This window comes from Trichosurus vulpecula, chromosome 1, assembly GCF_011100635.1.
Source record: "Trichosurus vulpecula isolate mTriVul1 chromosome 1, mTriVul1.pri, whole genome shotgun sequence".
Classification (NCBI taxonomy): Eukaryota; Metazoa; Chordata; class Mammalia; order Diprotodontia; family Phalangeridae; genus Trichosurus; species Trichosurus vulpecula.
This window is the reverse complement of record NC_050573.1, coordinates 525201549-525228706: the sequence shown is the minus strand read 5'-3', so window position 1 is coordinate 525228706 and position 27158 is coordinate 525201549. Positions and strand designations below refer to the sequence as shown.

The window sequence follows — 27158 nt, the reverse complement described above, 5'->3', positions numbered from 1 at the left end:
TGGAGATGAAGTTGGATGATTATAGTCCATCACTTTAAGGTTTTTAAAGTACTTTATGTATATTATCTCATTTGATTATAGTCAATTAGCCTTACTTAAGGACAATGATGCCCTACTTTATGAGAACCTGCTCATGTCCAATTCTGGACCCTACTTTAGGACCTACGGGCCTGTTGGGAAATGATCTGTGATCTGTCCATAGTAGTCATTTGTTTGATAGATGTTCATTTAAACTGAATTGACACACTCTTACAGAACATCAGCTCCTTGAGGGCAGAGACAGTTTCATTTTTTGCTTTTGTAACCCCAGTGCCTAGCACAGTACTTGGAATATATTAAGTGCTTAATACATGCTTGTTGATTGGTAGATGAGAAACTGAGAAGCATCCCCAAGGAAAAATAACTCCCCTTTCAGACCAGTCAAATGTTTGCCTTAAATCTCATCACTAGGGATTCATTCTTTTGGGCCTAAAGGGCATTTTATCTTCCAGTGTCTCATATTAAAATGTAAATATGCTGGGGAGAAGACCTTGGATTATTATTGTTATTAATACTAATAATAGCTAGCATTTAAATAGCGCTTTATGGTTTGCAAAGTGTTTTACAAATATTACCTCATTTGATATTGGCAGTTGCTTTCTAGCTTGCTAGCTAGGAAAAAGAGCTGGGCTCTGGCTCTTGAGACGGATTGTCCCAATAGAAAGAAGGGAGCAAATCAAAGCTCTTTGGAAGCTGGGAACTCAAAACAAGAGCAGAAACTAATCTTGGAAATGAAAAGAGATTTAGAGATCACAGACCTCCAGATTTAGAGATAAAGGGTCCCCAAATATCATTGAGTCCAAACTCCTCATTTTACAGGCAAAGAAACTTGAAGCCCGCAATGGTTAGGTGACTTGCCAAAGGTCATCCACAGAGTAAGTAGCAGGGCTAGCTTCTGAGTCCTCCAGATCTCACTTCATCCACACCACAGTGCAGCTCAGAGAACTCCAGAGCCAGGAGGAACCATCTAGCCCAATCTCCTCTTCTTATAGATGAGAAAACTAAATCCAGGAGAGTTTAGGCAACTTGCTCAACTCACCTAGTGTAAGTAATTATCACAGCGAGAGCTATACCCCAAGTCTCCTGATTCCTGGTCCAGTGAGCTTGGGGAGATGGCCAATAAAAGGAGACATGGGAGGGCACAAAAGCAGCACCACAGGGTTGCCACAGGGAAGTTCTGCCCAGGCTGTATTCTGGTTTCTCCAAGGTGCTCCAAGAAAATACTGTCAACAACAACCACTCATTGCTTCATTCCCTCCCATCCCTTACACTCTTTGGGTTTCATTATTTTCCTTTCTTGCTTGTGCTAAACTAGCCCCATTGCTGTATTTTGGAAGGTGCAATGGGGTGGTCCTGATCACTCACACAGGATAATCATACACTCATATGATTTAGAGATGGAAGGGACCTTGGAGATCATTTAGTTCAACCGTCTCGTATTTATGGAAGAGGAAACTTGGGATGTGTCCTGGAGTAAAGAAGACTCTTACTAGGATGGAAATCAAGCCCATATTATCTATCTTTAGTAAGATACAAATCCTCTCAGCACAAGGGAAGTCCCCCACCTCCCACCGCAGCCTAGAATCCACATAATTGGTACTTCCCTGGCCTCCGAGTTGAGTTATCATCTCCATCATTCTAATCCAATCTGGGGAAATAACCATGCTAAAGACTGCCATTTTAATATTCAACTGAGCAGATCATTAAAGGTCTTCAAGTTCCTGAACAAAGTGCATCATCACAAAAGTTTCTCCCAGGGCTAGGACCACACCTCTGTGGAATGTGTCAAAGGTATTTCATACTGACTTAGACAAAAGGGATTCCATAGCCTGGAGCCTTAAAATAGTCCTGGAATGTATTCAAGTTTAAGTATTGTATAAGGCTTTGTTGAGTCTGAGCTCTGTAGGGAATAAGGTGTTTTAGAATCAGGTCTTCCAATGTGTTGGGTTCATGCTTCCTGCTACTTCTTTCTTCAAATAGAAGCCTTGAAGTAGTCAGAAGGGGTTGTGACGGTCGGTGTGGGACGTCCACCAAAAGACATCACAACCTGTCAGTTACTTGGGAGAGTAGCCCTATAGAGTTGCTTTAGGCACATAAAGGTTAAATGACTTGCCCAGAGTGACAGCCAATAAATTATCGGAGGCTGGTTTCAAACCTCAGTCTTCCTGGCTCCCAGTCCAGCCCTCTATCTATGCCAGGATGCCTCTCTCCTAGTAGCCACATGAGGTATTACATCCATATAGCACCGTACCGCACCACCCCCTCCGGCCCCCCCAGCCATGGAATTTGACACAACTAATTGGTGTCTGGAAGCTTTTTCAATCTGGATGGTCTTTGGATTTCAGAGATTTTGGCCTAGAAGCTCTGTCAGGATTCATATTTACATTCATTGATGGGGTTTTCCTCTGAGGCTACCTTGAAGCTTGGGGGTTGGGAAAGAGAAGGAGAGTCCCAATTTCTTAAAACAAACAGTTTTAAATAATATCAAATTTTGCCACTTGGGAACAAGAAAAAAAATAAAGAATCTGAGTATTATAGATTCCTCCCAGCCACCATCGCCTTCCCCATCCATTAAGAGCATCACTTACTCTTTTGTCATTTGGGCTTGGAAATGGCAGAGACAACTTTAAACAAAGCTCTTTCCCCTTCCCCAAACTGCCCTTCCAATTCTGGGTTTCTGGTGAGATGGCTAGGACCCTTGCCCTCATGTCATCTCCCAACAGCACAAAGTATTCGGTTTTTTGTTGCTGCAGATTCAATCTAGAGATTAAAGCAACCACAGCTCTATTGTATATTTTCCCTCCAGCTCCTTCCCAACACAACTAAAATGTCAGAGTCAAAAGAGCCATTTCAATACATACAAAAGAGAGCCTAGGGTCTGAAAAGGACTTTAGCAAAGGAGGGAGTGGGAAAGGAAAGTATTCACTTTCCTAAGAGAAAAAAGAGTGTCCACTCTTAGATGGTCTTAGACTGGGCAGAGCCAGATTCCAGAGAGGGTCACCTTCCCATCCCTGAAACTACCTAGATACTAATTGGTTCTGTAGTACGGCAGTTTGAGCATCCAAGTTGCAAAAAAGGTGGGTTCTGATTGATCTGGCACACATAGAGGCTGATTTTCTCCCTAGAGGAGTATAATCGTCACTTTTAAGGTTTTTGGGACCCTGCGAACAAAGTGTTTGCCTGTCATGCCCTTTTGTTTCCAGAAAAGATCAATTCCCAACATTAATGTTGATTTTTGTTATGGATGACTTGTCTAAAACACACAAAATACCTGGTTAATTTTTTGCCGTCCAATAAAGCCTTCTAGTGCCTTTTTCCTGTACCAGATACCCTAAAGGTTTCTGGCAACCACCAGACATGACCCAGGACTCATCCAAAAAAAATATCCAGCAGTGAAGCAAAAGACAAGCCTGGAACCTCTGAGCAGGGCCTCATCCCAGTAATGTCTCCTCTAATGCACTGTTCCAAGGGCACCAGGCGAGTCGTGAGATTCTTTGACATCTCATTTGGACACTTTAGACTCCAGTGTGTTGGGCTGGTAGAGGTACCTCCAGATGGCATAGTAGTGGGTGCCAGCTCCAAATGCCACAAAGAGGTGCCAGATGGCATGGGCAAAGGGAATCCGCCCGTCGCTCTTGAAGAACACCATCCCAAAGCAGTAAAAGATACCTCCGGTCATGAGCTCCCAGATTCCATCAGTGTTGGGCTGTCAGCAAGGGCAAGGTGAGGGGAGGGGACAAGTCAGTAGCATAGTGGAGTGGAGGGGCAGGGAAGCAAGCCAGGCCTGGAATTTGGCTGAGGCCAGGGAGCAACTCAAAAGAGAGACAGACATGAACACACAGAGTGAGAGAGAGAGAGAGAGATGGGTGGGCGGGGGGGAGAGGGAGGGAGAGAGAGAGAGAGAGAGAGAGAGAGAGAGAGAGAGAGAGAGACTTGGGAGAAAACCCTCATGTGTCCAAATTATTTGAAAAATTCCAGTTAATCCCTTTACCTTTGTCAGTCTTCCCTATTCATCTTCCTCCACAATTTTTTTTTTTAAAGAAAGGTAAGGGGGAAGCAGAATAAGCATTTATATGGTGCCTGCTATTAGCCAGGCACTAGCATTTTTTACAAATATTATTTCATTTGATCCTCACAACAACTCTGTGAGTTAGGTGCTGTTTTCATCCCCATTTTACAGCTGAAGAAATTGAGGCAAATGGGTTAATTGACTTGCCCAAGGTCACACAGCTAGTAAATATCTGCAGTCACATTTGAACTTGGATCTTCCTGACTCTAGGCTTAGCATTCTACCCACTGCACCACCTAGCTGCCGATAAAGGGAGAATTTAAGTGGAAAGAAACACTTAGCTACAACAATAACTCATATTTCTATAGCTTTAAGTTTGTAAAGCACTTCCCACATCTTCAAAGAAGGCATGTACATCTAGAATTGTTAAGGAAGGGGTTCAAAGGAGCCTGGAAATCAACCTGTTTCTTCTAGCCTCAAAGGAGGCTGGAAATCTACCAGTCAGTATGAAATTGTTTCCAAAAGTAAATCCAAACTTGGTGCCACTAAAAAGGATGAATACAAGGAATAGAAAGAATTTTGGAAAGACATACATGAAGCAATGTGAAACTAGAAGGACAGTCTGGGTCCTAGCTCTAGCCACATAAAAGGAAAAATATGAACATAAATAGAAATGAACGAACAAAGACAATGGAAGGGGACCCATAGGGAGTAACTAATAAGCTGTTATAGACACAATATAAAGAGAAATAAACAATTGAAAACACGTCTAATTGGCACTGTTGTTTAAGGTTTAATGCATGATAATATATTTTTAAAAGCAATACCAAACATATTCAGTGGTGCTTTAATTTGAAGTTGATTCTGAAGGCCGGACATCAGGATCCTTAAGCAGAAATCTCAGACTCTTCCTACAGAGAGAATAATGCCTATCCAAGGGGGCTATGAACCAAGCTTAGGAACCCTCTTAGAAATTTTCCATTCCATTTATTAAGTGCCTACTATGTGCCAAGCACTGTGCTAAGTGCTGGGGATACAAATTGAGTCAAAAGACAGTCCCTGACCTCAAGTTGCTTACAATCTAATGGGGAAGACAATATGCAAACAAATATATGTGTACATAAATATACATATATATATATATTTAGCAAGCTATATAAACAAGATAAATCGAAAATAATTAAAAGAAAAAAGGCACTAGAATTGAGAGGGATTGAGGAAAGATTCGTATAGAGATGGGATTTTAGTTGGAACTTAAAGGAAGCCAGGAAGGTCAGTACTCTGAGCAGAGTTAGGAGAATGTTTTAGGCCTGGGAGAGAAACTGCTGTGAGCTGAGAGATGGACTTTCTTGTTCATGGAGCAGCCAGAAGGCCAGTGTCACTGGATTAAAGAGTACATGTTTGTAAGGTATAAGAAGCAAGTGAGGTGTAAGAAGACTGGAAAAGGATGAGGGAGCTAGGTTATGAAGGGCTTTGAATGCCAAAGTGGAACTTTTTTTTTTATTTGATCCTGAAGGCAAGGAGATGTCACTGGCGTTTATTGAGTAGTAGGTTGACATGAATGGACCTGCATCTTAGGAAAATCATTTTTGTGGTTGAATGGAGGATGGCCTGGAGAGGGGAGCCACTTGAGGCAGACAGAGCCACCAGTAGGCTTTTGCGGTAGTCTAGGCATGAAGTGATGAGGGCCTGTACTAGATTGGTGGCTTGTCAGAGGTGAGAAGGGTTACTCCCCACCTTCTCTGCACTTCTCATGTCTTCCCATCTGCTCTCTCTCTCTCTCTCTCTCTCTCTCTCTCTCTCTCTCTCACACACACACACACACACACGTACATAGTTATTTGCATGTTGTTTTTCTCTTAGTAAGTGAGCTCCTTGAGGGTCGGGCTGTGTTTTTTTCACCTTTCTCTTTATCCCCAGTGATTGGCACAGTGCCTGGCACATATGAAGTGCTTAATAAATGCTTGCTGATTGATTCATTGATTGAAAATGGAGGGAGAGAAAAGCATTAACTCTTCCAAAAGAAATAGGAATGGGGGAGGAGGGAGGTTGTCAAGCTTTTTTTGAGAGGACAACAATATGAAGGGGCAATGGCCACAAAATGCATAATGGTAGCCCTATAGAGACTCATTTGATCTGTTGGGGGAATGGCAGGATTGCTGTGTGTATATGCAGTCCACAAGCCCCACTATGCTCAGTGATGATCCCCCTCCATCTTTACACATAAGATGCCCCTCTCATACCCAGGAACCCTCCACTTCACAGATGGTTCATAGCATGAGACATGGCCCTCTTGGGTATGTATTGTTCTAGCTGTAGGAGGCAGATGAATTTCCTGCTTGAAGATTCTGGAAGCCCACATTCAAAGCCAGCTATGGGCAGGAGAGGCACCATTTTTTTCTTTTGGCATACCCTCTCAAATTAGCCTGTATTTGCTTTGGCTATGTCTACATAGTCCATGCTGCCAAACCAAGAAATAGAACTAAGGAAAAATAGAAATTAACTGAATGTCTTGGCCAGTTAATCTTGTTTAGCGATAAGTGTTTGTATTCTGGTTACCCACTTCTGAATGGTTCCAGATCAATGATAGAGCATGGGGTCCTCCTTTAGGCAGGAGTTACTTACCATAGAAAGGATGACTAAGGCTGGGAAAAACCCCATCACGACATAGCAGAGCAGCTCCACAAGTTTGTATCTGATACAGAAGAACAAAGAAGCCTTGGACTTAGGGTTGAGTTTCAATATTTGGTACATAGTTTCCTAACGTCTGGTGGTGGTGCCATCCTGGATGGAGGCAGCTAAGAAGTGAAAACCCAACTCTTCCGTCTTGATCTCCTTGCCAGAGTTTCTAACTTCCCAATCATTGTCAGGGCTGCATCCTTGATTGGCTGCACCAATCAAGTTTATTGGTGTTTGCTAATGATGATTTGCTCAATAAATGTCTGGGTAAAAATGTAAGCATTGCCCACAAGCTCCTGCCTTTCTTTACAAAGTAGGTTGGGAATTTAACGAATGTTAAATAGGATCCAAGGATACTGGTGGGATTCAAATGAATTAACAACCGGTTCTCCACAGAACCCAACTGAGGCACTGCACTGCCCCCCCCCCAAGACCCCACCCCTCTAACAACCAGTTCACTGAACTCAACCTAAAATTAGGTACCTGTTCTACTGAACCGGTGTGAACTGGCTGAATCCCACCACTGTCCTAGGACCATACATTAAGAGCTGAAACAGACCTTAGAGTCCATCTTCTCCAACCCCCTCATTTTACAGATGAGAAAACTGAGACCCAGAAAAATTTATTGATTTGCCCAAGTTCATACTAGTGCTGAGTGTCAAAGATGTGTTTTGAAACCATGTCCTTTGGCTCTGGAGCAAGGGTTTTTAACCTGGGTGTCCGTGAACTTTTTTTAAAAGCATATTTTTACAACTGGATTTTAATATAATTAGTTTCTTTTGTAATCCTATGTATTTTAGTTTATGCATTTAAAACCATTATTCTGAGAGGAGGTGCATAATTGCTGATGGAATCTATGACACAAAAAAAGAATAAGAAGACCAGTTCCAAAGTCTCATTGTTTGAAGTCAGTTCATTGCATATTAACAAAAGACCAGAGAAACTTTTTTTTTTTGCCTTAAGGGCCTAGAATTTAAATAATGTAGTTGTGGTAATTAAAAAAAAATCTCTATTTTTTTTTAAACTTGTCTTTCTCTATCAGGCTATTTCATAACCAGAAGAAGTTCCCTTACCTTCCTCATTCCCCTACCTATCCCTTCTCTCTAGAACCCTTTCCCTCATATCTAGAATCTTTTTGTTGGAAAGTTCCACCCTATATGCAACCTTGTTAATTGGTGCTCCAGCTTTCTGTGACATCAAAAGTAGGAAATCAATTAAGTAAAACCACTCCTTTCTGGATAAACAAACAAACAACACCTGATCCACTTTCCTATAATATATCTATGTGGGACAGCTTACTTGTCCCGAACCTAGAGGAATGACCAAGAGACTGGAACTGATTGGGAGAGGGGGGGGAGTCAGGTGAGGAGTATATCTCTTGCTTAGTTCATCAGTTCCCATTATCTTCCTATTGGGCCTGGAGACCAATGAACCCACAGTCTGGACTCTGTATACCAAGTCTTCTCCAGGGATCTGGTTGTATCCTTATCTCTGCTCTTCTCTTTTCTTGGAGGGGTGGTGGGTTGGCATAGGGGAAAAAAAATCTAATCATTTGCCTTAAAAACCCAATCATCTCCTTGTGCAGACCTTTGATTGAGGCCCTTTTCTCAAAAGTTAAGTGATAGTTACCTTTTCTTGTCACCTTTTCTTGGAGGATGATAGCTTTAGGGTTATGAGGCCATCTAGCCCAGCTCTCTCATTTAATGGAAAAAGAAGCCAGAGCCCAGAGAAATTAAGTGCCCAAGGTCACACAGATTATACATAGCAGAGCCGGAATTTGCACAAGGTCCTTTGACTTGAAATCCATTCTCCTCTGAATCATGTGGTTCTCTTGAGTTCAATCCACCTAAATTAAAAATCTGAATTTAAAGTCCTACCCATCGGAGCTTCTTCTTCATTTCTATATGTAAGCTTTCGGAGTTTCCTCCTATTTGCTATTTTTTCAGAACCACAGCTTAAAATCTCACTGAAATGGCATGAACCAGATTCAGAGAGATTAAAAGTCAAAATACCTAATCCATACTGAAAATGTCTGATGTGATGGAATCATCCTGTGAAATGAGTGTTTGGCCCGTCCCCCTCTCTCCTTCTAACACTAGAATTCTAAAGGACTTCTACTTTGTGGCTGGCACAAAGAAACTAGCTATTACCTTACCAAACCCTAAGCCTGGCTTACTCCCACACTCCTCCTCCTCTGCTCCTATTCATGGCAATGAGGAACAGAACTGGAAAAAGTCATGCAGTCCTGCTGAACTGGGTCCACTACGAATTCATGTTATTTAATCTCAACCTAGGTTCTTACTGCAACAAAGAAATCATTTTATTCCTCCCTAATTGAATTTTTATCCCACTCGGCACAGCTGCTGTTCCAAGCCTTTTTTCTCCTCAAGCCTTGCACACTTTCCTCCTTCCTCTAAGCTCTCAGCTGAGGACCTCACCTCAGAATCTACTAGAGAATTTAGGCCGTTAACTGTGAGGTCCCTCTTCTCTTTTCTTCATCTCACAAACCTGTGGCATCATTCCCCAACATCTCCTTTATTTCAGTCTCATAAAGAAACTATTCTTCTTGACCAAGGCCTCTCTACAAGCACCTGGATTCTTCCCCCACTCCCTCCTTTTCTTCTCCAGCAATATTATCTCCCCTTCAATCTTTAACCTTCTCCTGACTACAGGTTCCTCCTCTAAGGGCCACAAACGTTCTCCTCCATTTAAACAAACAAACAAACAAACAAAAAACCCTTGCTTATATCCTACCATCTCTAATAGCAATCATCCCATATCTCTCCTCTCTTTCTCAGCCAAACTTCTTGCTAACATTGTCCAAACTTAATTCCTCCACTTTCTCTCCTCTGATTTTAGTCTAAATCCTTCCTTGGCAATCTGACTTCTGACCTCACTCAGCTGAAGCTCTCCCCACAGTTACCAATGATCTCTTCATTATCGAATCAAATGCCCTTTTCATTAAAGGGGGAAGGTACAGGGCACAGTGGAAGGAACATAGAATTTGGAGTCAAGAATACCTGAGTCTGAATTTTGCCTTGGACACTAGTTTTGTGTGACTCTGGGCAAGTCATTTAACCTCTCTGTGCCTCAGTTTCCTAATTTGTAACCTTGGGGATAATCATAGCAACTGATTCCCACAGGGTTTTTATGAGGACAAAATGACTTAACATAGGTAAAGCACTTTACAAGCTTTAAAGGCTACATCAATGCCAACTCTCATTAATCCTAGTCTTTTTTAACCTCTCTGCAGCATTTCATATGGTTGACAAGTCTCTCCTTATGGGAATTCTTGGCTCTCTGGGTTTTCATGATTCTGCTCTCTCTTCATTCCCCATCTACGGTCTACCTATCTGACCACTCCTTCTCAGTCTCTTTTTCCGGATCATCTTTCATGTCACCCCCCCCCCCAACTGTGGGCATCCCCCAAGGTTTCATCCCAAAATGGCATCAACCAGATTTGGATAGATTAAAAGTCCAAACACCTAATCCATACTGAAAATGTCTAATGTGATGAAATTATCCTGTGAAATGAGTATTCATCCTTTTTTCTTTCTACACTCTCTCAGTGACCTCATCAGCTTCTATGGACTTGATTAAGATGTCTATGCAGGTGACTCCCAGATATATAGATTCAGCTCCAGTCTCTCCTGGGCATCACCGATAACCTACTGAGCATTCAAGCTAGGCATCCTATAGATCTCTTTTGCTCATGTCCAAAACAGAATTTATTGTCTTTCCCTCCAAACCTACCTCTTCTTAACTTCCTCATTACTGTCAGGCCACCACCATCCAATTAGGTTTGAAACCTGGGTGTCATTCTTAACTCCTCATTCTACCTTACCCCACTTATCCAATTAGTTGCTAAATCTTTTCATTTCTTTTTCCACAGCAAATCTCATATCTGCTCCCTTCTCTCCACTCAAACCAAAACCATCCTAATTCAGATCATCATTACATCTCACTTGGACTACTTCAATAGCCTACTACCTGTTCACTCTTCCTTAAATCTCTCTCCATTCCAACCCATCCTGACACAGCAACCAAAGTGACTTTTCTTAAGTGTCAGGCTCACCATGTCACCCCCTACTCAATAAACTCCAGTGGCTACCTATTACCTCTAGGATCACATGTAAAACTCTTCCATTTGACATTTATAGCTCACTGAAACCTGGCCCCATCAAATGTTTCTAGGACATATACATACACACACACATATACACACACACACATATGTGTATATACACACACACACATACACATACATGTATATATATGTATAAGGGGTGAGGCAATCAGGGTTAAGTGACTTGCCCAGGGTCACACAGCTAGTAAGTGTCAAGTGTCTGAGGCTAGATTTGAACTCAGGTCCTCTTGACTCCAGGGCCAGTGCTCTATCCACTGCACCATCTAGCTGCCCCTAAGCTCATTGTATATTACTCTGCTGTATATACAGCATATAGTCATACTTTGCATATGCTGCATAAATGCCTTCTTGCTGTTTCACACACATAAGACTCTTATCTCCCATCCCTGTGACTTTGCGTAGACTGTCCACCATGCCTGGAATGCTCTCCCTCCCCACCTCTGCCTGTTGGAATCACTGGTATCTTTCAAGACTCAGCTAAAATTCCACCTTTTGAATGAGGTCTTTCCTGGTCTCTCCCACTACTACTGCCTTTCCTCCTAAGGATTCATCGCATCCATTTTATATATATATATATCCTATACGTGTACTTGTGTGTATGTGTGTACGTACATGCAGACACACATGAACACACATGTGCCCAAGCACACACCCACCACATATGCATATGTATACATACATACACACACATATATATATACTTTTAGAAATTAAGCCCCTTGAAGATATAGACTGTTTCACTTAGTGAAAAGTGCCATGCTTAATAAATGATTAATAAATCATTTAAAATAAATGGATTAATTGGTATATTTCCATCTGTATGTGCACCTAAGGAGAGGTAGTGTGTCTTAATGGATAGAGAGCTTGCCTCAGACCTGGGTTCAAGTCCTGCCTGTGAAACACACTGGCCATGTGTGACCCTAGTAGGCAAGTCATTTATTTTTGTTTTTTTTTGTCAGGGCAATTGGGGTTAAGCGACTTGCCCAAGGTCACACAGGTAGTACATGTGTCAAGTGTCTGAGGCCGGATTTGAACTCAGGTCCTCCTGACTCCAGGGCCGGTGCTCTACTCACTGCACCACCTAGCTGCCCCATATAGGCAAGTCATTTAAACCCTCAGTGCCCCAGGCAATTCTTTACAAGAATAAATTATAGTTCAGGCACTCAGCTGAATTCCTCACCGGGAATAGTTGGTCACTCCTATGACAGTGAAATCACGGGTCCAGTTAAAAAACAAAAAACAAAGTACATATACAGCTATAACCAGCAGGTATGGGAAAGGCAGTGGGGTATAATTGAAAGAACACCGGATTTGACGTCAGGAAATCTGGGTTCAAGTTGCGGCTGCATCTCTTATTAAATAGCTGTGTGAATATGGAAAGGTCACTTATCCTCTTTTAGGCTCAGTCTTCTCACCTGTAAAACAGGAGCGATAATATTTGTACTGCTTCCCTCGTGGGTATTGCTGCGAGGAAAGCACCTAATAAAGCCTAAAGTGTTCCATACATGGGAGTTATTATGATCATTATTGTTATTCAGTCATTTCAGCCGGGTCTGGCTCTTCATGACCCAATCTGGGGTTTTCTTGGCAAAGATACTGGAGTGGTTTGTCATTTCCTCCTTCAGCTCACTTTTTACAGATGAGGAACTGAAGCAAACAGGGTTAAACGACTTGGCCAGAGTCACACAGCTAGTAAAATGACTGAGGCTAGATTTGAACAGAGGTCTTCCGGACTCTAGGCCTGGCACTCTAACCACTTCACCACTTGGCTGCCAATTATTATCATCATCATTATTATAGGCGCCCAAGTTGTCGTGACTTTTCTCTTGCCACTAGACTCCAATGATTGTGGAGGAGAGAGTGAGGTTAATAACTCTGTGCAGCTCTGCCTGACTTAAATCCAAGTCACCACCCTCGTGATGTCATCGGTCCTCTTGGAGAACAAAGGAACAGCAACAGTATAGGTACCCATTAAGAGGCAAGTCGGAGGCTATGAGATACTGGGTGCCTTTGGGCAAGTTACCTAACATCTCAGCTCACCCACAAGGAAAATAAAAGTGGAAAAGAGGAAAATCCCACAGAGTAAAGGGAAAGAATAACCAGGAATCCTGGTTATCAGTCGTAAACCCTCAGTAGAATACAAAGTCCTCTTGGAATTCCAGAGAAGTTAGCCCTTTGCTCACTGAAAGGTCTGATATGGCGCTTCCCCTTCTGTCCTGGTGAGTGACAACTGCCTGACCTCAGTCATTCCCTATTCCTTGCAGGTCTCTTTCACAGGGATGGGAGGAGCCACCCCTTTCCCTCCCCTCCTATTCTGGACCCACAATCAAATCAGCTCTGCGTTGTTCCAGGAAGAGGTCTGGTAGTCTCCTCTCTCCACCTTGCCCCTCAAGGCGTCATTTACAATCTCATTAACTTTCTAAACCAAAGTGCTCCTCCTGGGCTATCACTCTAGTATCTACCTTTCTCTATTAGAATGTAAGCTCCTGGAGGTCAGGGACTGTCTTTTTTTTGTGTGTATAGCTCTCTCTCTGTCTCTCTCTGTCTCTGTCTCTCTGTCTCTCTCTCTCTCCCTTCCTTCCTTCCTTCCTTCCTTTCTTTCTTTCTGGCAGCTTACATAATCATCTGTACATAGGCATTATGAATTAAAGTCTGCCTGTGATCCTAAACACCAGATGGGTCTCTAGAGCTGGGATATCTGGCTGTTACATGGCCATCTCACAGTAATAACATATGCTACCTTGGAGATATGGATCCCACCTTGTTGGTGAGAGCACAGTACTACCCTCAGCAACTCCTGCTCAGACAGGGATCCTAGAGGAAGAAAAAGGAGTTTTTACCTTGTGGCAGGCAAATGAACCCTACCTACACTTCCATAGCCTATGCTCACCGTTCATGGAAGAAGAACACATAGATGGTCCCAACAGAAGCCATGATCCAGACAATCCAGCGCATGTGGGCAGCCCAGGGACCAAGCTCCCGGAGATTAAGCCTAGGGGACAAGAAAGGCTGGAGGTGAGAAATTTAGTTTCTACAGTCATGACAGAGCCACTGTACTCAAAAGCTAGTCCTTTACTCCTAGGAGTTCTAAGAAATATTTTTACCTTCAATATCTTCATAAGTAATAAACTTTCTATTATTTAAACTAATACATGGCTGATAGCATGGGTCATTTTGAAGAACAAGGATATTTGGGGGGATATCCTGACCCTTTGAGAGTTACCTACTCCAAGAAGGATGACCATATCCTTCCATAATGTTTTTCTTATGTCTATGTCCAGGCTCACCATATATCTAAGTTCAGAGTATAGTTAGGGGTCATGACGTCTAGCACAAGGCTTGGCACATAGTATACATTCATTCACTCAATCAACATACACTTTGTAAATGCCCACTATGTACTTGGCATTGTGCTGGGTATTCAGACACCCTCTCTGACCACCTGCAGTTCCACAGGAGTTGCCTTGCCGCCTTCTGGCATGCTGCACACTCCTCCCACCCTGTTCCAATCACCTATAGCTGCCTGACATCCTGGGACGATTCTACCCCAGGCTGAACCCTATAGTCAATGATAACCTACTTGAATTCATTCCTCAATAATTAACATCATTCTACCCTGTCATGCTTATCCCACCCTAGCGATTCTGAACCCTGTTATTGTTCAAACCCCATTCTCCATCCTTCCCCTACTGACTGTCCCTTGTTCTCATCCTCCTCAACCCAGCCCTCTCAATATCCCACTCTAAAATGATCTATCCCTTTCTCTGCGCTCTCTGGAAAGCCTGTTTCATAGACAACAAACTAGCTTTCATTTTTAAATAATTTTTTTTATTAGCTTTCAAAACAACCTTTTCCTTTCTTGTTCCCTCCATCTTCTTGCACTCACAGAGACTTGGCTCCCTCCTGATGACAGAGCAAAGACAAAAAAGAAAGAAAGAAAAAAGAAACAGTCCCTGTCCTCAAAATGCATACATTCAATCAAGGGGCAAAACATGAGATTAAAAAGCCTTAGTAGAGAAGCTGCATGAGACAATTCATCATTTTCCTCATGCTCTTAGAGTCATAACTAGGAATTTTTGTGCTTGGATCAAGTGCCACAAATGGTGTCGCAAGAATTCTGAAGCATTTTTCAGTCGAGGGGAGGACTGTGCTAGACAGAGACTCAGGAGGCACCTATGACCTATGTTGGAGAAGGTGCCAGGAGAGGTGTGAGAGGAGGTACATCAGGGCATGGCAGGTAGACAACTCACTCAAGGCTGCCATCTGGTAGCTCCCTATATTAACTAATTATTCCTTTTAAAATATTTTGATTTTTTTTGTTTTTACATCACCTCTACTTCCCAATGTATTCTTCCTCCTCTCCCTCCTAAAGAGCCATCTTTCATAACAAAAGTAATAAAGGGAAAAAAAGTTCATTGAAATTAACCAACATAGTAAAAAAAAACACCATCATATGCAGTACTACATACCCATAGCCCCCAACCTCTAAAAAGAGCTAAGATAGAAGCTCTTTAAGGGCAGAGCCTGTTTTTTTTTTTTTAAATTGCAGTTATATCTCCAGTGCTTAACACATAGTAAATAGCTGATAAAAATGAATGACTTATCTTCCTTCTCCTGCTTATGATAGCGAGAAGGACTTGACCTATGGTTTTATAAACAGGGGAAAACTCCAGGTGAGGAAACTCCCTCTACCAATGCATGTTCTCTACAAATTCTGTTCTTTCATGAGAGGTTAAAGGTCTTACCCAGAGTTATTCACCACTATGTGCTAGTCTGTATGAACCCTGTTTTTCCTGGCTTCCAGGCTGGCTCTCTAGCCACTACTGAGGCAGCCTCTTTTCTTATGATACTTCTTCCTGACCCTCTGACTCACTTTCATGGGGAATTCTATTTTACACGTAAATGGGCAATACACTAGAAAATGAAGGTGGCAGGAGCTAGAAGAAAAGTATATATTAATTGTATGACAACTCCAATGCCAAATTAGCTTTTCTGATTTCTTACAAAATTAATTAGTACAATTGTAGCTATCAATGTCTATTATATTAGTCAGCAACCTTCCACCCCTTCTTTGCAAATAGCTTTCTGCTGCTCTTTTCCCCACTGCTTTCCACCCAAAAGCCCAAGTCAAAGTTACTAAATGGGGGGTGGAGATACACATACATCTCTTTATATGTATATGTGTAAACATACACATGCATACAGATATGTGTGTTCCCATGTGTATTTGGAGATATAGACATATGTACATAAGTGCGTACATGTGTGTATTTATATGTGTATACATGTGCATGCATATGTGTATATGTGTGTGCGTGTGTTTTTATACACACACACACACACACAAAACCTGATCTTTACTATGGGATCTTGGAACACAGTGGTTTCCTTACTTCAGAAATCACTAAATTCATTTCCAACTTGATTTTTAAATATCCTGATGGTGAAAGAAAGCCTTGAGCAGTGTGTGTGCAATCTGACTTGGAGGACCGGACTGCAGCTCCACGCTGTACTCACCAGGGGGCGTACGATGCTGCTATAAAGAAATAGATCACCATTCTGTCAAACATGTGCAGGCAATGTTCCACCATCCTAGAGGAGGGGGGAAAGGATAGTTTATCATGGCCAGGACATTCTTCTTATGAAAGAAATATAAGCAATGCTGCTGAAAACACAGGCGTGGCAGTGTCAATACAAACAAGATGGGGGGCGGGGGTGGGAAATCCCCTCTGAATAGAAAAGCCTCCAATTCTAACTCTGCTATTGGGAATTCTTCATCCCGATGAAATTATAATCCAAAATTATAACCCAACCCCCCAAAATGTTCCTATGTTCTATTAAATGGTGCTATGTCAAAATATGCCATTTATAGTATCTGTCAAATTATATAATGTATGCTAATAAAAGAACAGAAAGCACAAAGGCTTATAGATTCCCTCTCCAAATGAAACAATAGAGCACTGATTTTTCTCTACTGTAATATTATTCATGTTTGTTGAAGACAGACTGGGTTGCAGGTGTGCTATAAAAAGTCTGAGAGACACAAATGAACTTAGCTACAGCTTCTCACTCTTCTGCTTATCCATGAAGTGTCTTCTCCTATGACTGGCTGCCAGGGAGCAGACTCTCCTTAGTATTCCATCACAGAATTACATGGAGGCTGTATGCTACGATCTCAACTTGGGGGGGGGGCTGCAGGAAGCTGAGTCTATGTCACCAAATTCCTGCACTCTCTGTGACCCGACTTTGGGGTTTTCCTCATAAAGATATGGGAGTGATTTGCCATTTCCTTCTCCAGCTTATTTTATAGATGGAGAACTGAGGTAAACAGGGTTAAGCGACTTGCACAAGGTCACACAGCTAGTAAGTGTGTTTTCTGGGTCTGGATTTGAACTCATGAAGATGAGTCTTCCTGATTCCAAGCCCAGTGCCCTATCCACTGTGCCATCAAGTTGTCCTGGCAAACAGTAGGTGCTTAATAAATGTTGATTGATTAAAAATAATAGTGTTTCTCTAACTCTTTAAGGTTCACACACTGCTTTTCTCAAGACAGGACTGTCTGGTAAGCTGCACAAGTAGTCTTCTCACTTTCCAGAGGAAAAAACAGAGGTTCGAAAGGTCAAATGACTTGCCTAGAATCACAGACCTAATAAGTGTCAGAGCCAGCTCTTGAAATCAGGTATTATAATCAGGAAGTTAGAAAGAACTGAATTCAAATGTGACCACAGTCACTTACTAGCTGTGTGATCCTGGGCAAGTCGTAGAAACACTATCTGCCTCAGTTTCCCCAAATGTAAATTGGAGATAATAATAGCACCCACTTCCAAAGGTTGTTGTGAGGATCAAATGAGATGAAGCACTCAGTACAGTGCCTGGCACATAGTGGATACTTCAATGCTTATTCCCTTCCTTTCCCTACCTCAAAGGGTAGAGCTCTTTGAAAACCTTAAAGAGCTATATAAACATGAGTTCTTCTTCTTATTATTATTATTTATATTTTTTTATCTATGGTACAAAAAAGCAGCAGCTACAGCCAACAGTCTAAAGCACCAATTCTCGAAGTGTGGTCTGTGGTCCCATAGAGGTCCCTGACACTTTTTCAGGAGGGTCTGAGGTCAAAACTATTTTCATAGTAACACCAAGATGTTTTATTTTTTAATGCAGTAAATACAGGTAGTGTATGAATATATGAAGTATGTGAAATATACGTGTGTGTAGACAGGAGAATAATAAGGCTGGAAAGGTAGGATACGGTCAGGTTTGTAAGAAGCTTTAAATACTAAAGAGAGGAGTTTATATCATCTTAAAGGTAATGATTAGAGAGTCACTAGGGTTCATTGAGTAAGGAGGTCATGATCTCAATCTCTTCTCCCCTCTAGTCTTGAAATTCCAGGTCATCTGAGGACCTCAACAACAGTTCAAATCAGTGTAACAAGTTTTTATTTAGACCTACCAATGTGCCTGGTACCATGCCAGACAATGGGGTTACCAAGGGAAGAACAAAACATTTCCTTCCTGCAAAGAGCTTACTTCCTTCAATGGAGAAAAAAGTGCCCATATAAGTCAATGGAACGTCTAAGGAATAAGGATGGGGACTGGATTTCATTAGTAAAATAAAGAAACTCCTTCTAACATTGCACCTTCTCTGAAACTTGGAATCTTAGAGCATTGCCTAAACCACTGAAAGACTGCGACTTGCCCTGTATGTGTCAGAGGCAAGACTAGAACCCAGTTCTTCTTGGCTCTGATGCAATTCTCTGTGTCATCCCTGCCTCTCCAAAAACCAAACCTCATACAAAATAATTTCGAAGGGTTGACATCTTTTGTTGGATAGAAATAAAGGTGTGCTAGGGCAAGCCTGTACTAGCTTTTAAGAGCCAACTGTTGAATTTTCAGTGTGGGCATTCATACCTCAGAAACGCTACAAATCAGGACTTGATTGTTTTAACTGATTGTCTAGACTTCAGAAAGTGGTGAATAAAACGTTAATAATGCAAATTAAATTTAACAGTCTGTTGTGAATTTTGTAGAGCTGGTTGTTAAACATTTATCAGAATACCCCTGCATGGAACCCTGTGATTCATTTGTAAAAAAATAAAAAGAGAGAGAGGGAGAGAGAGAGACAGATAAAGACACAGAGAGAGACACAGAGAGAGGAGAAAAGGAGAGGGGGGAGAGTCAGAGAGAAAAGAGAGGAAGGGCAGAAACAGAGGAGAGAAGAGAGAAAGGAGAGAGAGAGGAGGGGGGGGAGAGGGAGTGAAATAGAGGGGAAAGAGTGAAAGAGAGGGGAGAAAGAAAAGAATGAGAGATGGGAGAAAGAGAGAGAAAGGAGAGAGAGAAGACAGAGAAGAAAGTGAGAGGAAAGAAGGGAGAAAGAGAGGGGAGAGAGGAGAGGAAGGGAGAAAGAGGGGAGAGAGAGCATGAAATATAGGGGAAAGAGTGAAAGAGAGAGAAAGAGAGAGAGAAGAGTGAGAGAAGGGAGAGAGAGAAAGGAGAGAGAGGAGGCAGAAAGGAGAGAGAGGGAGAGAGAGAGAGAGAGAGATTGAGAATGAGAAAATGAAAAAATATGGAGAAGATGCAGATTCATGAGTAAGCCTTTACTGTCCCCTCCCAGCAGTTTTGCTTTCTTATGAGAGAAGATGCTACCTTACCTGAGGTGTCTTTTCTTCCAAGAGATGGTGTGGAAGATTGTGGAGACAACAAAGAGGCCACATAGGCCCAAGCCATAGATCCAAGCAGAAATTGTTTCCCAGTCATCATCAGACAGGAAGTAAAGGTTGGAACTGCCAAGGATGCTGGGAATAATCCAGAACTAGAAATGGAGAATGGGTTTCAGTTGGCTATGATAGTTGGGTCATTCAAACAAGCCAACTATCTCAGACTTGGCCCTAGACTTTCATAAACTACTTGCTAGAGTAGGGCCAATGGTGGGGATTGGATCTGTGACTTGGATAAGGAAACTTCCTCTATCAATATCGGTTGGCTCCCTCTCAGCAACTTATATTCTTAGAGAGTCACCTATGGCAAGAGAGAAAAAACTCATTCAGGCATGCTCTTTAATGGCACATCCCAGTATCTACCGATGCTGCACAGTGAAGCAATGCCTGGGGCACAGAAAGATTAAGGGATTTGCCCTGAGTCACACAGCCAGCAAGTATGTGTCAGGGATTGGACTCAAACCCAGGTCTTCCTGGCTTTGAGGCCAGTGTTCTATCCACTACACTACTAGAATAATGGACTGAAAAATTGTGACTTGCCCAGTATGTGTCAACGAAGGATTAGAGATCATCTATTCCAAGCCTTTCATGTTATAGAAAACCCTTCAATTTTCTTCCTTTTTCTATCGTAATCATTGTTTCTTTGTTTGAACCAATCTCAGAGGGACTGTGGTTGTTGGCAGCTTGGCTAGGATGGGTGTAGCCATGCTTCTCCAACTCACTTTTGAGAGGAGAGAATTCCAGTAAAAGGAGGAAATAAAAGATCTCAAAGTCTGCCAACCCAAATGGCAAAGGGACAGCCCTTGTAGCTGGGGGCAAGGAGACTCAGGTCTGTCACTAAGGTAAAGGAAATTTTAAAAACACTGGACCCAGAATCACAAGGCTTCTCTTACTACAGCTGGTTCCACATAGTTCCCTGGGAGATAACAAGAAGTCACCTTGGAGTTGATTCCTGGGCTCCAGTTGTGACTCTGACCCTAGCTAGCAACATGACTCAGTTTACTCATCTGTAAATGAAGATAGTGATAGTGATAACTTATTACATTTGGGTAGTATTTTATGGTTTACAAGATGCTTCACATCTATCTTCCTATTTGATCCTTACGCCAACCTTGGGAAGTAGATAGTTTAGATATTTTTATCTTCACTCCAGACATGAGGAAACTGAGATGCTAAGAAGGGAAATGATTCTCCCAAATTTTCACAGAGAGATGGCAGCAGAGCTGGCATTCAAACCCAGGTCTTCTGAATTCTCCCACTATTATACCTCACAAGGGTTATAGGATCTTTATTGGAAGGAAGGAGCTTCGGAAGCTGTGAAGTCCAAATCCTCTCGTTTTAAGTGACTTGTCCAAGGTCAGACAGGCAGTGAGTTTGCGAGGTTAGCAAGTGAATCTAACTCTTCTTATTCCACAGTCTTTTTTCACTGTATCATGCTGAGATACAGACTATGAAAGAAATGAATGATGATAACTAGCATGTGCAGGGTGTTCCTAAAGTCTGGACACATAGGCAAAAATGCATATTTTCAAGAAATGAAATGAATGAAATTTTCAACAACATTTTATTTAATTGGGATATTAACAAATAATGTCTTCAATATGATTTCCATCATTTGTGATGCAAAGGTTGATGCGCTTTCCAAGATTCGCGTGAACTTGATGCAATAATTCCACATTTCCTATGTGTCCAGACTTTAGGAACACCCTGTATATCATGCTTTAAGGTTTACAAAGTAATATAGAAAGATAATTTCATATATAGATATGAAATTTGATCATTACGACAACCCTGGGAGGTGGGTGCTACTATGATCCCCAGTTTACAAATGGGGAAACTGAGGTAAAGAGAGGTTGTGAGTTGCTGAAGGTTACACAGCTAGTAAGTCCCTGAGGCTGGATTTGAACTCAAGTCTTCTTGACTTCAAATTCATTACTCTATGCACCTAGTTCCCTTAAGTACTATACAGGTATACAGTATTATTAAACGCCATTTCAAAGGCTATTATTTTAGACTGCTTTGTAGTTGAGTTTATGTGTACATTTTGTCACTCCCAATAGACTGTAAGTTTCTTGAAATCGAGGACTCCATCTTATACTTCTCTAGTTGAACTCAGTGTCTTAGACATAGTAGGTGTTCAATACATGCTGAATTGTGCGAACGAGCCTGATCCTCCCTGAAATATGAACCCTCTGTATTTGTGGAACATCTTTCCATTGAATCTCCCCAAACACTATACAAATATAAATTTTGTAGTTATGCTTCCCATTATCTCAAAGAGGCAATCATGCTTACATTTACTAAACACTACATACCTGAGACATCCATCCATCCACCCATCTATCCATTTATCTATCAATCTATCTACCTGCCTACTCATCTGTCCTTCCATCCATTTCCCGGCATCATAAAACTAGGCAAGGTTTATGATATATTGAACAATATGGCAACTAAAATGAATGATGCATTTAAAAACAGATCCTGTTCTCATTTTCAATCTGGACTGCCACCATATGGTGTTCTAATTACTAGCCTTTAAAAAAAATTATGTGAAATTCTTCTCCCCCTACCCCGCCTTTTTAATTATAAAGAAACAGCTCCTTCTGTGGGTATGTTACATTCCTCCTTCCATAATGGGTATAGTGGAAAGACCACTATATTGAAGCCAGAAGGCCTAGTTTCATATCTTAGATTCACCTCTTCTCAGTTGCGTGATCCTGGGCAAGTCATCTCATTTCTTTAATTTTCTCATGTGTAATATGAAGGGGCTACACTTGATGACCTTCTAGCTCTAACATTTTACAGTTCCTTGAACCATTGGCTTGATATTCAGTTCACCCAAACTCAGCAAAGGACTTACACTGGTAACAGCTATAGCAGGGACAGGAAAATAACTCAAAAGAAGGATGTTAAGAAAGTTCAAGAATTCCAACTGTAGAAAACACACTCTCGCAAGCAAGGCTGGCTACACATTTGGCAAAAGGGGACCAGAACCAGGACCCAAAACAAAACCATCATCACAAAGATTCACATCCTGTGAAGGATTATTGGCGACTCTTACCTGACCCTCAGCCAAATAGATCCAACCATCCTAGACTTCTTTTCTCTTTCCCTAAGACTTTCTTCTGTGTCCTGCCATGAAAATGGAATGTTCCATTTTCCCAGAAACCAGGGGGAAGAGGGAGTATCCTGAATAAATACATTCATTTTCTAACAAAAACAAACCAACCAACCACTGAATGGTTTCTTCCCTCAAAGACAAATGGATGAAAGTAAGGGCTTCTTTGCTGAGAAATGTGCATCATGTTAAAATTTTGACACCAAAGGCAAAGCTGATCTTGGGCCTGGGTTCACTTGAGTGATCCTCACAATAAGATTACACTGATTTATCTGAAACTGATGAGAGCCCAAAAAGACCCTGTGAGCTCCAATAGTCCACTATGGCCTTATCATTCTTGCATTCATGGTGGTCACCATGACTATTCTATCCTTTTGAAATGCAGTGTTATGTCTGTTGAGGCTGATGTACACATTTTCCTTCCCTATCTACCAAGGCGGCATGCTGGGGAAAACCTGACAGAGCTTCCCTCTCCTAACCCCTAACTAAAGAAAAAAGAAAACTCACAGCATGTGTGGCACAGTTGGCCGCGTGTTCATATTCTGTAGGCTGGTACCTTTTGTTGGCTGGAACCCTGTGATTCATGAACCTAGAATGAAAAACAAGAACCCTAGTAAACTCCATTGGCAACACACAGTAAACTGGTGAGGTTGGAGATGTGCCAGGAACTGAAAACAATTATCATTTGAGGGACCGAAGCACAGTTTAACATACAACACAATAATTAGGCATTATAAAGAACTGGGGGTTCATTCTATGCCAGCATCAGTTCAGAAGGTGTCACTTCTGCAACCTGTCACACAATGAGCAGATTTTCTATCATCCATGAACAATGATATCTTTGCCTCATGCCCACATAGTCCGGGTAACTTTACCCTGTTTCATGGTCACAAAACTGTACTAGCTGTGGTCACCAGCCATCTTCCAAATGACCATGCCTTTGATAAAAAGGGAAGAGCAGAATGGAGACTTTAGATTGCTTGATGCAAATCTATTACCCCTCCTGGAAACAATTCCTACTCGCTAGTAGAGTCACAGGCTCCTAGATTTGGAAATGGAGGAACCTCAGAGGCCAGTGCCCGTATTTTCTGGAGGAACAGGTACAGGAGGCTGAATGATTTGCCCAAGGCCGCACAGGTTAGCAGTGGGCAGAGGCAAAGTTTGAGCTCTGGTCTTCTGATTCCAGAGTCAGTGCTCTTTCCACGTTTACAAAGAACAGAATTATTATGAGCAAAGAACAAAAATATTCTCCCATTCACAAGGTCACCCAAGCAGTGTCATCCCCATTTTCCAGGTGAGGAAACTGACTCTCATAGTAATAAGTGACAAATGTGCCCAAGGTCAGGCAGATAGTAAACAGTCAAGTCAAGCCTGAAAGCCAGGTCCTCTGACTTCCTGGTCTGGCACTCTTCCCCAAACACCATGCTGCCTGTTTCTCCCTTCTTTTTCATTCTCATCTCCCCTGCTTGTAAAGTAGCTGTCCCTTCAAATACCTACCTTGGATTTCAAGAATCCTTCAGCAGCAGTGGCAGCAGAGACCTTTGCATATCCAGAGCAGGGTGGGTTTGCACTGTGGCATTTCATCCCTGCACAGAAACTCCTGGTACTGAGATGACAGTCTTCTTTTAATCTTCTAGGTTCTAACACATCTCTGCTGTCCACACAGTGTCATGACCATGGGACATCTTGGACCTGACGTCACAGCATACGGGTTCTGTACGCACCAAGAAGTAGCTCTACTCTCATTTCCCCACCCACTCAGACAGGAGCCAACAGCTCTCAGTATTATTGATCTGCTTGGAGGCTGTGGTTACTCAGTCTTTGACATGCTTTTCTGCCCTGAGTTGTACCTCCCAAAGTAGACAATTTCGCACTCCCAAGTTCCAGATCCTTGGTTATTCTTTCTTTATAAACTAGTATAGTTTGTCCCTCTGGTATGCCTAGTATTGTCTCTCTGTGCTTCCCTTTTCTCTTTCATTCTCTCCCTTGACTTCTATTCTTGGAACTTCTGACAACTTTCTCCCAAGAAAGCTGACAGCTAGGCACATACACACACACACACAAAAACAGAAAGGAGAAAATACCAAAGCATCTCATACCATTGAAAACACAATCCTATGCCACTCCTTTGAGCCTCTTTACATCCAAACACTCCCATATGCAAGACTTGTCTGTGTCCCTGTCTTTGCCATTACATCTCATCGGTCAAATCGATTGGCTAAATCCTCTTGGGTAAAACTCCTCAGATGTGTGAAGTATGATAATAAAGCAGTGTGACTGATTTTTAAACAAACATATGCATAGGATCATAGATCTTAAGCTGAAAGTCTCTTAGAACTATCTAGTTCACCATCTCCCTCCAATTTCATAGATGAGGCCAAAAGAAGTAAAGACCCAAAGCCACACAGGTAGTAAACATCAGAAGTGGGACTTGAATCCAGGACCTCTAACTCCACAGTTAATACTCTTTTCATTGTACTATGCCGTATTTACACATTCAGACAAATTTCATTTTCAAAGTCATCACTCTGGGAGAGCTTACACTTATTTCCATGATTCTGCCACAACTGAGAACATTGCTAGAACTTTTGCCTTGTGGAAATGTCACAAAAAAATTAGACATAGCTATTGTGTCTTATCACCACCACCACCACTACCACCACCACCACCACCATCACCACCACCACTGCCACCACCGCCACCATCACCACCGCCACCGCCACCACCGCCACCGCCACCATCGCCACCATCACCACCACCATCACCACTGCCACCACCGCCACTACCACCACCACCACCACCACCACCACCACCACCATCACCACCGCCACTGCCACCACCGCCACCGCCACCATCGCCACTGCCACCATCATCTTAAGGTTCTCCCAGAGCTTGATAATATATCTTTTCCCACTGCTTAACTTTAAATTGCTCTTAGTTCTTTCTAAAAATCAAATCTACCCTCATCCTAATTTGTCACTACTGAATTTCTGAAGACAGCTGCCAAAGAGGCTGTTCCAACTGTATTTTGAACAATAGGAGCACAGTTGTAATAAAGGTATCTCCCTAGGGGAGTACTTCAAAAGGAGAATTCTCTTATTTGTATGGACAAGTTCTATTATGCCTTGTTTTTTTTTTTAAAGCATCAGTCTCATTATCTTATTATAATCACATCTCACATGCCCTGGGCTGCCCCTTAACAGAATTTTGCTTTGTTCACAATGTCAAAAGTAGTCATTAAATCTTTCCTTTTAAAAAGTCTGACTGGGTAAACTACAAGCCTCCCTTCATGATGTCTCTCTGGGGCTGACCAACCCATTCACATCCTAACCCAGCCTATGAGGAGGTAACATATGGCACTGAAGAGAGAGTGTCACCTGTAACAACTCTTATTGGCAATTCAGCCCTCCCCACCATATGTGCTCCCTTTTCTCTTTTGTTTTTTTTTGCCATTTCTTTTATTCTCTACAACTCCCTTGTTTTTCTTATTCCCTTCCTTTACCTTCATTAGATCTGTCAGATATTGCTTAGTCCTGCTCTTGGTCCATAGGATTAAAGACTGTACAGATCCCAGGCCCAGCCTTTGACCTGATTTAGGTCAGTGAATGTGTTTTTCAGCTATGACCCTAGCTTATTAACAACTGTACAGTGTGTGATGATGGCAAAGGGCAGACCGTGTAACTAGCAGCTCTTGACCCCAGGGATCGTCTTATCCAGGGCTCCTCCATCCCTCTATGATCCTGAATCTTCAGGAATCACACTCAATACTACAACATTCTAGTCCTTTCCAAGCCAATGTCAAGATATAGAAGGGAGCTGATCTGACATCTTGGATGAAAAGGCCCGAAACATTCCTAGACTCTAGAGCTGGTCATAGCAAAAACCCCCTTAATTATACAGAAAGTAAACTGTAGCCCCTCAAATGAAGTCAGTGTAAATTTAAGGGACAGAGGACAGTTAAAGGCAGCCCCTCAGGAGCCAATCTCACTACCAATTGGCATGGAAGTTGACCTGTGCCATTTCCAACCCAGGCCAGTTTGCCCTTCCTTTCACAGTCTGGTATCTTCACCTCTGCTCCTGAAAGCTCACCATATTGGTGCCAGACTTAGTGCAGACACTGGATCGGCTTTAGCTCTGACTGAAGTTCAGAATTCCTTAGGTCAAACGATCTGCCAGCTTCAGCCTCCCCAAGTAGTGAGGATTACTGGTCTGCACCATCACACAGGACTCCTCAGAGAGGTGTGAGGAAACATTTTGTAAACCTTGAGTTACTGTATACATATGAACACGGAATGGCAGGTACAGGAGCAGAGGAGCGTAGCTGGGGCCAAGGAAGTATTCACCTTGGATGGAATTGGTTACCTGCAAAACTTTCCCCAGAAGCAGCTCACATTAAGCTCTGATTTGTAAAGGTGTTGCTGATAACAATAAGGAGCCTCCTTAAATGTC

General features: G+C 42.2%; 1 protein-coding gene across 1 annotated transcript in view; it reads right to left on the bottom strand.

Annotated features, from left to right (window-relative positions):
- Window positions 1-2617: 2617 nt before the first annotated feature.
- Window positions 2618-27158, bottom strand: part of MMD2 (monocyte to macrophage differentiation associated 2) — a 98189-nt gene continuing 73648 nt past the window's right edge. The window contains exons 2-7 of the mRNA XM_036767040.1: window positions 23217-23298; window positions 19526-19686; window positions 16392-16466; window positions 13765-13866; window positions 6674-6743; window positions 2618-3745 (exon numbers count right to left, since the gene is read on the bottom strand). Coding sequence (XP_036622935.1) covers window positions 3542-3745; window positions 6674-6743; window positions 13765-13866; window positions 16392-16466; window positions 19526-19686; window positions 23217-23294 — 690 coding nt within the window. The 5' untranslated portion in view covers window positions 23295-23298 and the 3' untranslated portion in view covers window positions 2618-3541. The remainder of the gene's footprint in view (window positions 3746-6673; window positions 6744-13764; window positions 13867-16391; window positions 16467-19525; window positions 19687-23216; window positions 23299-27158) is intronic.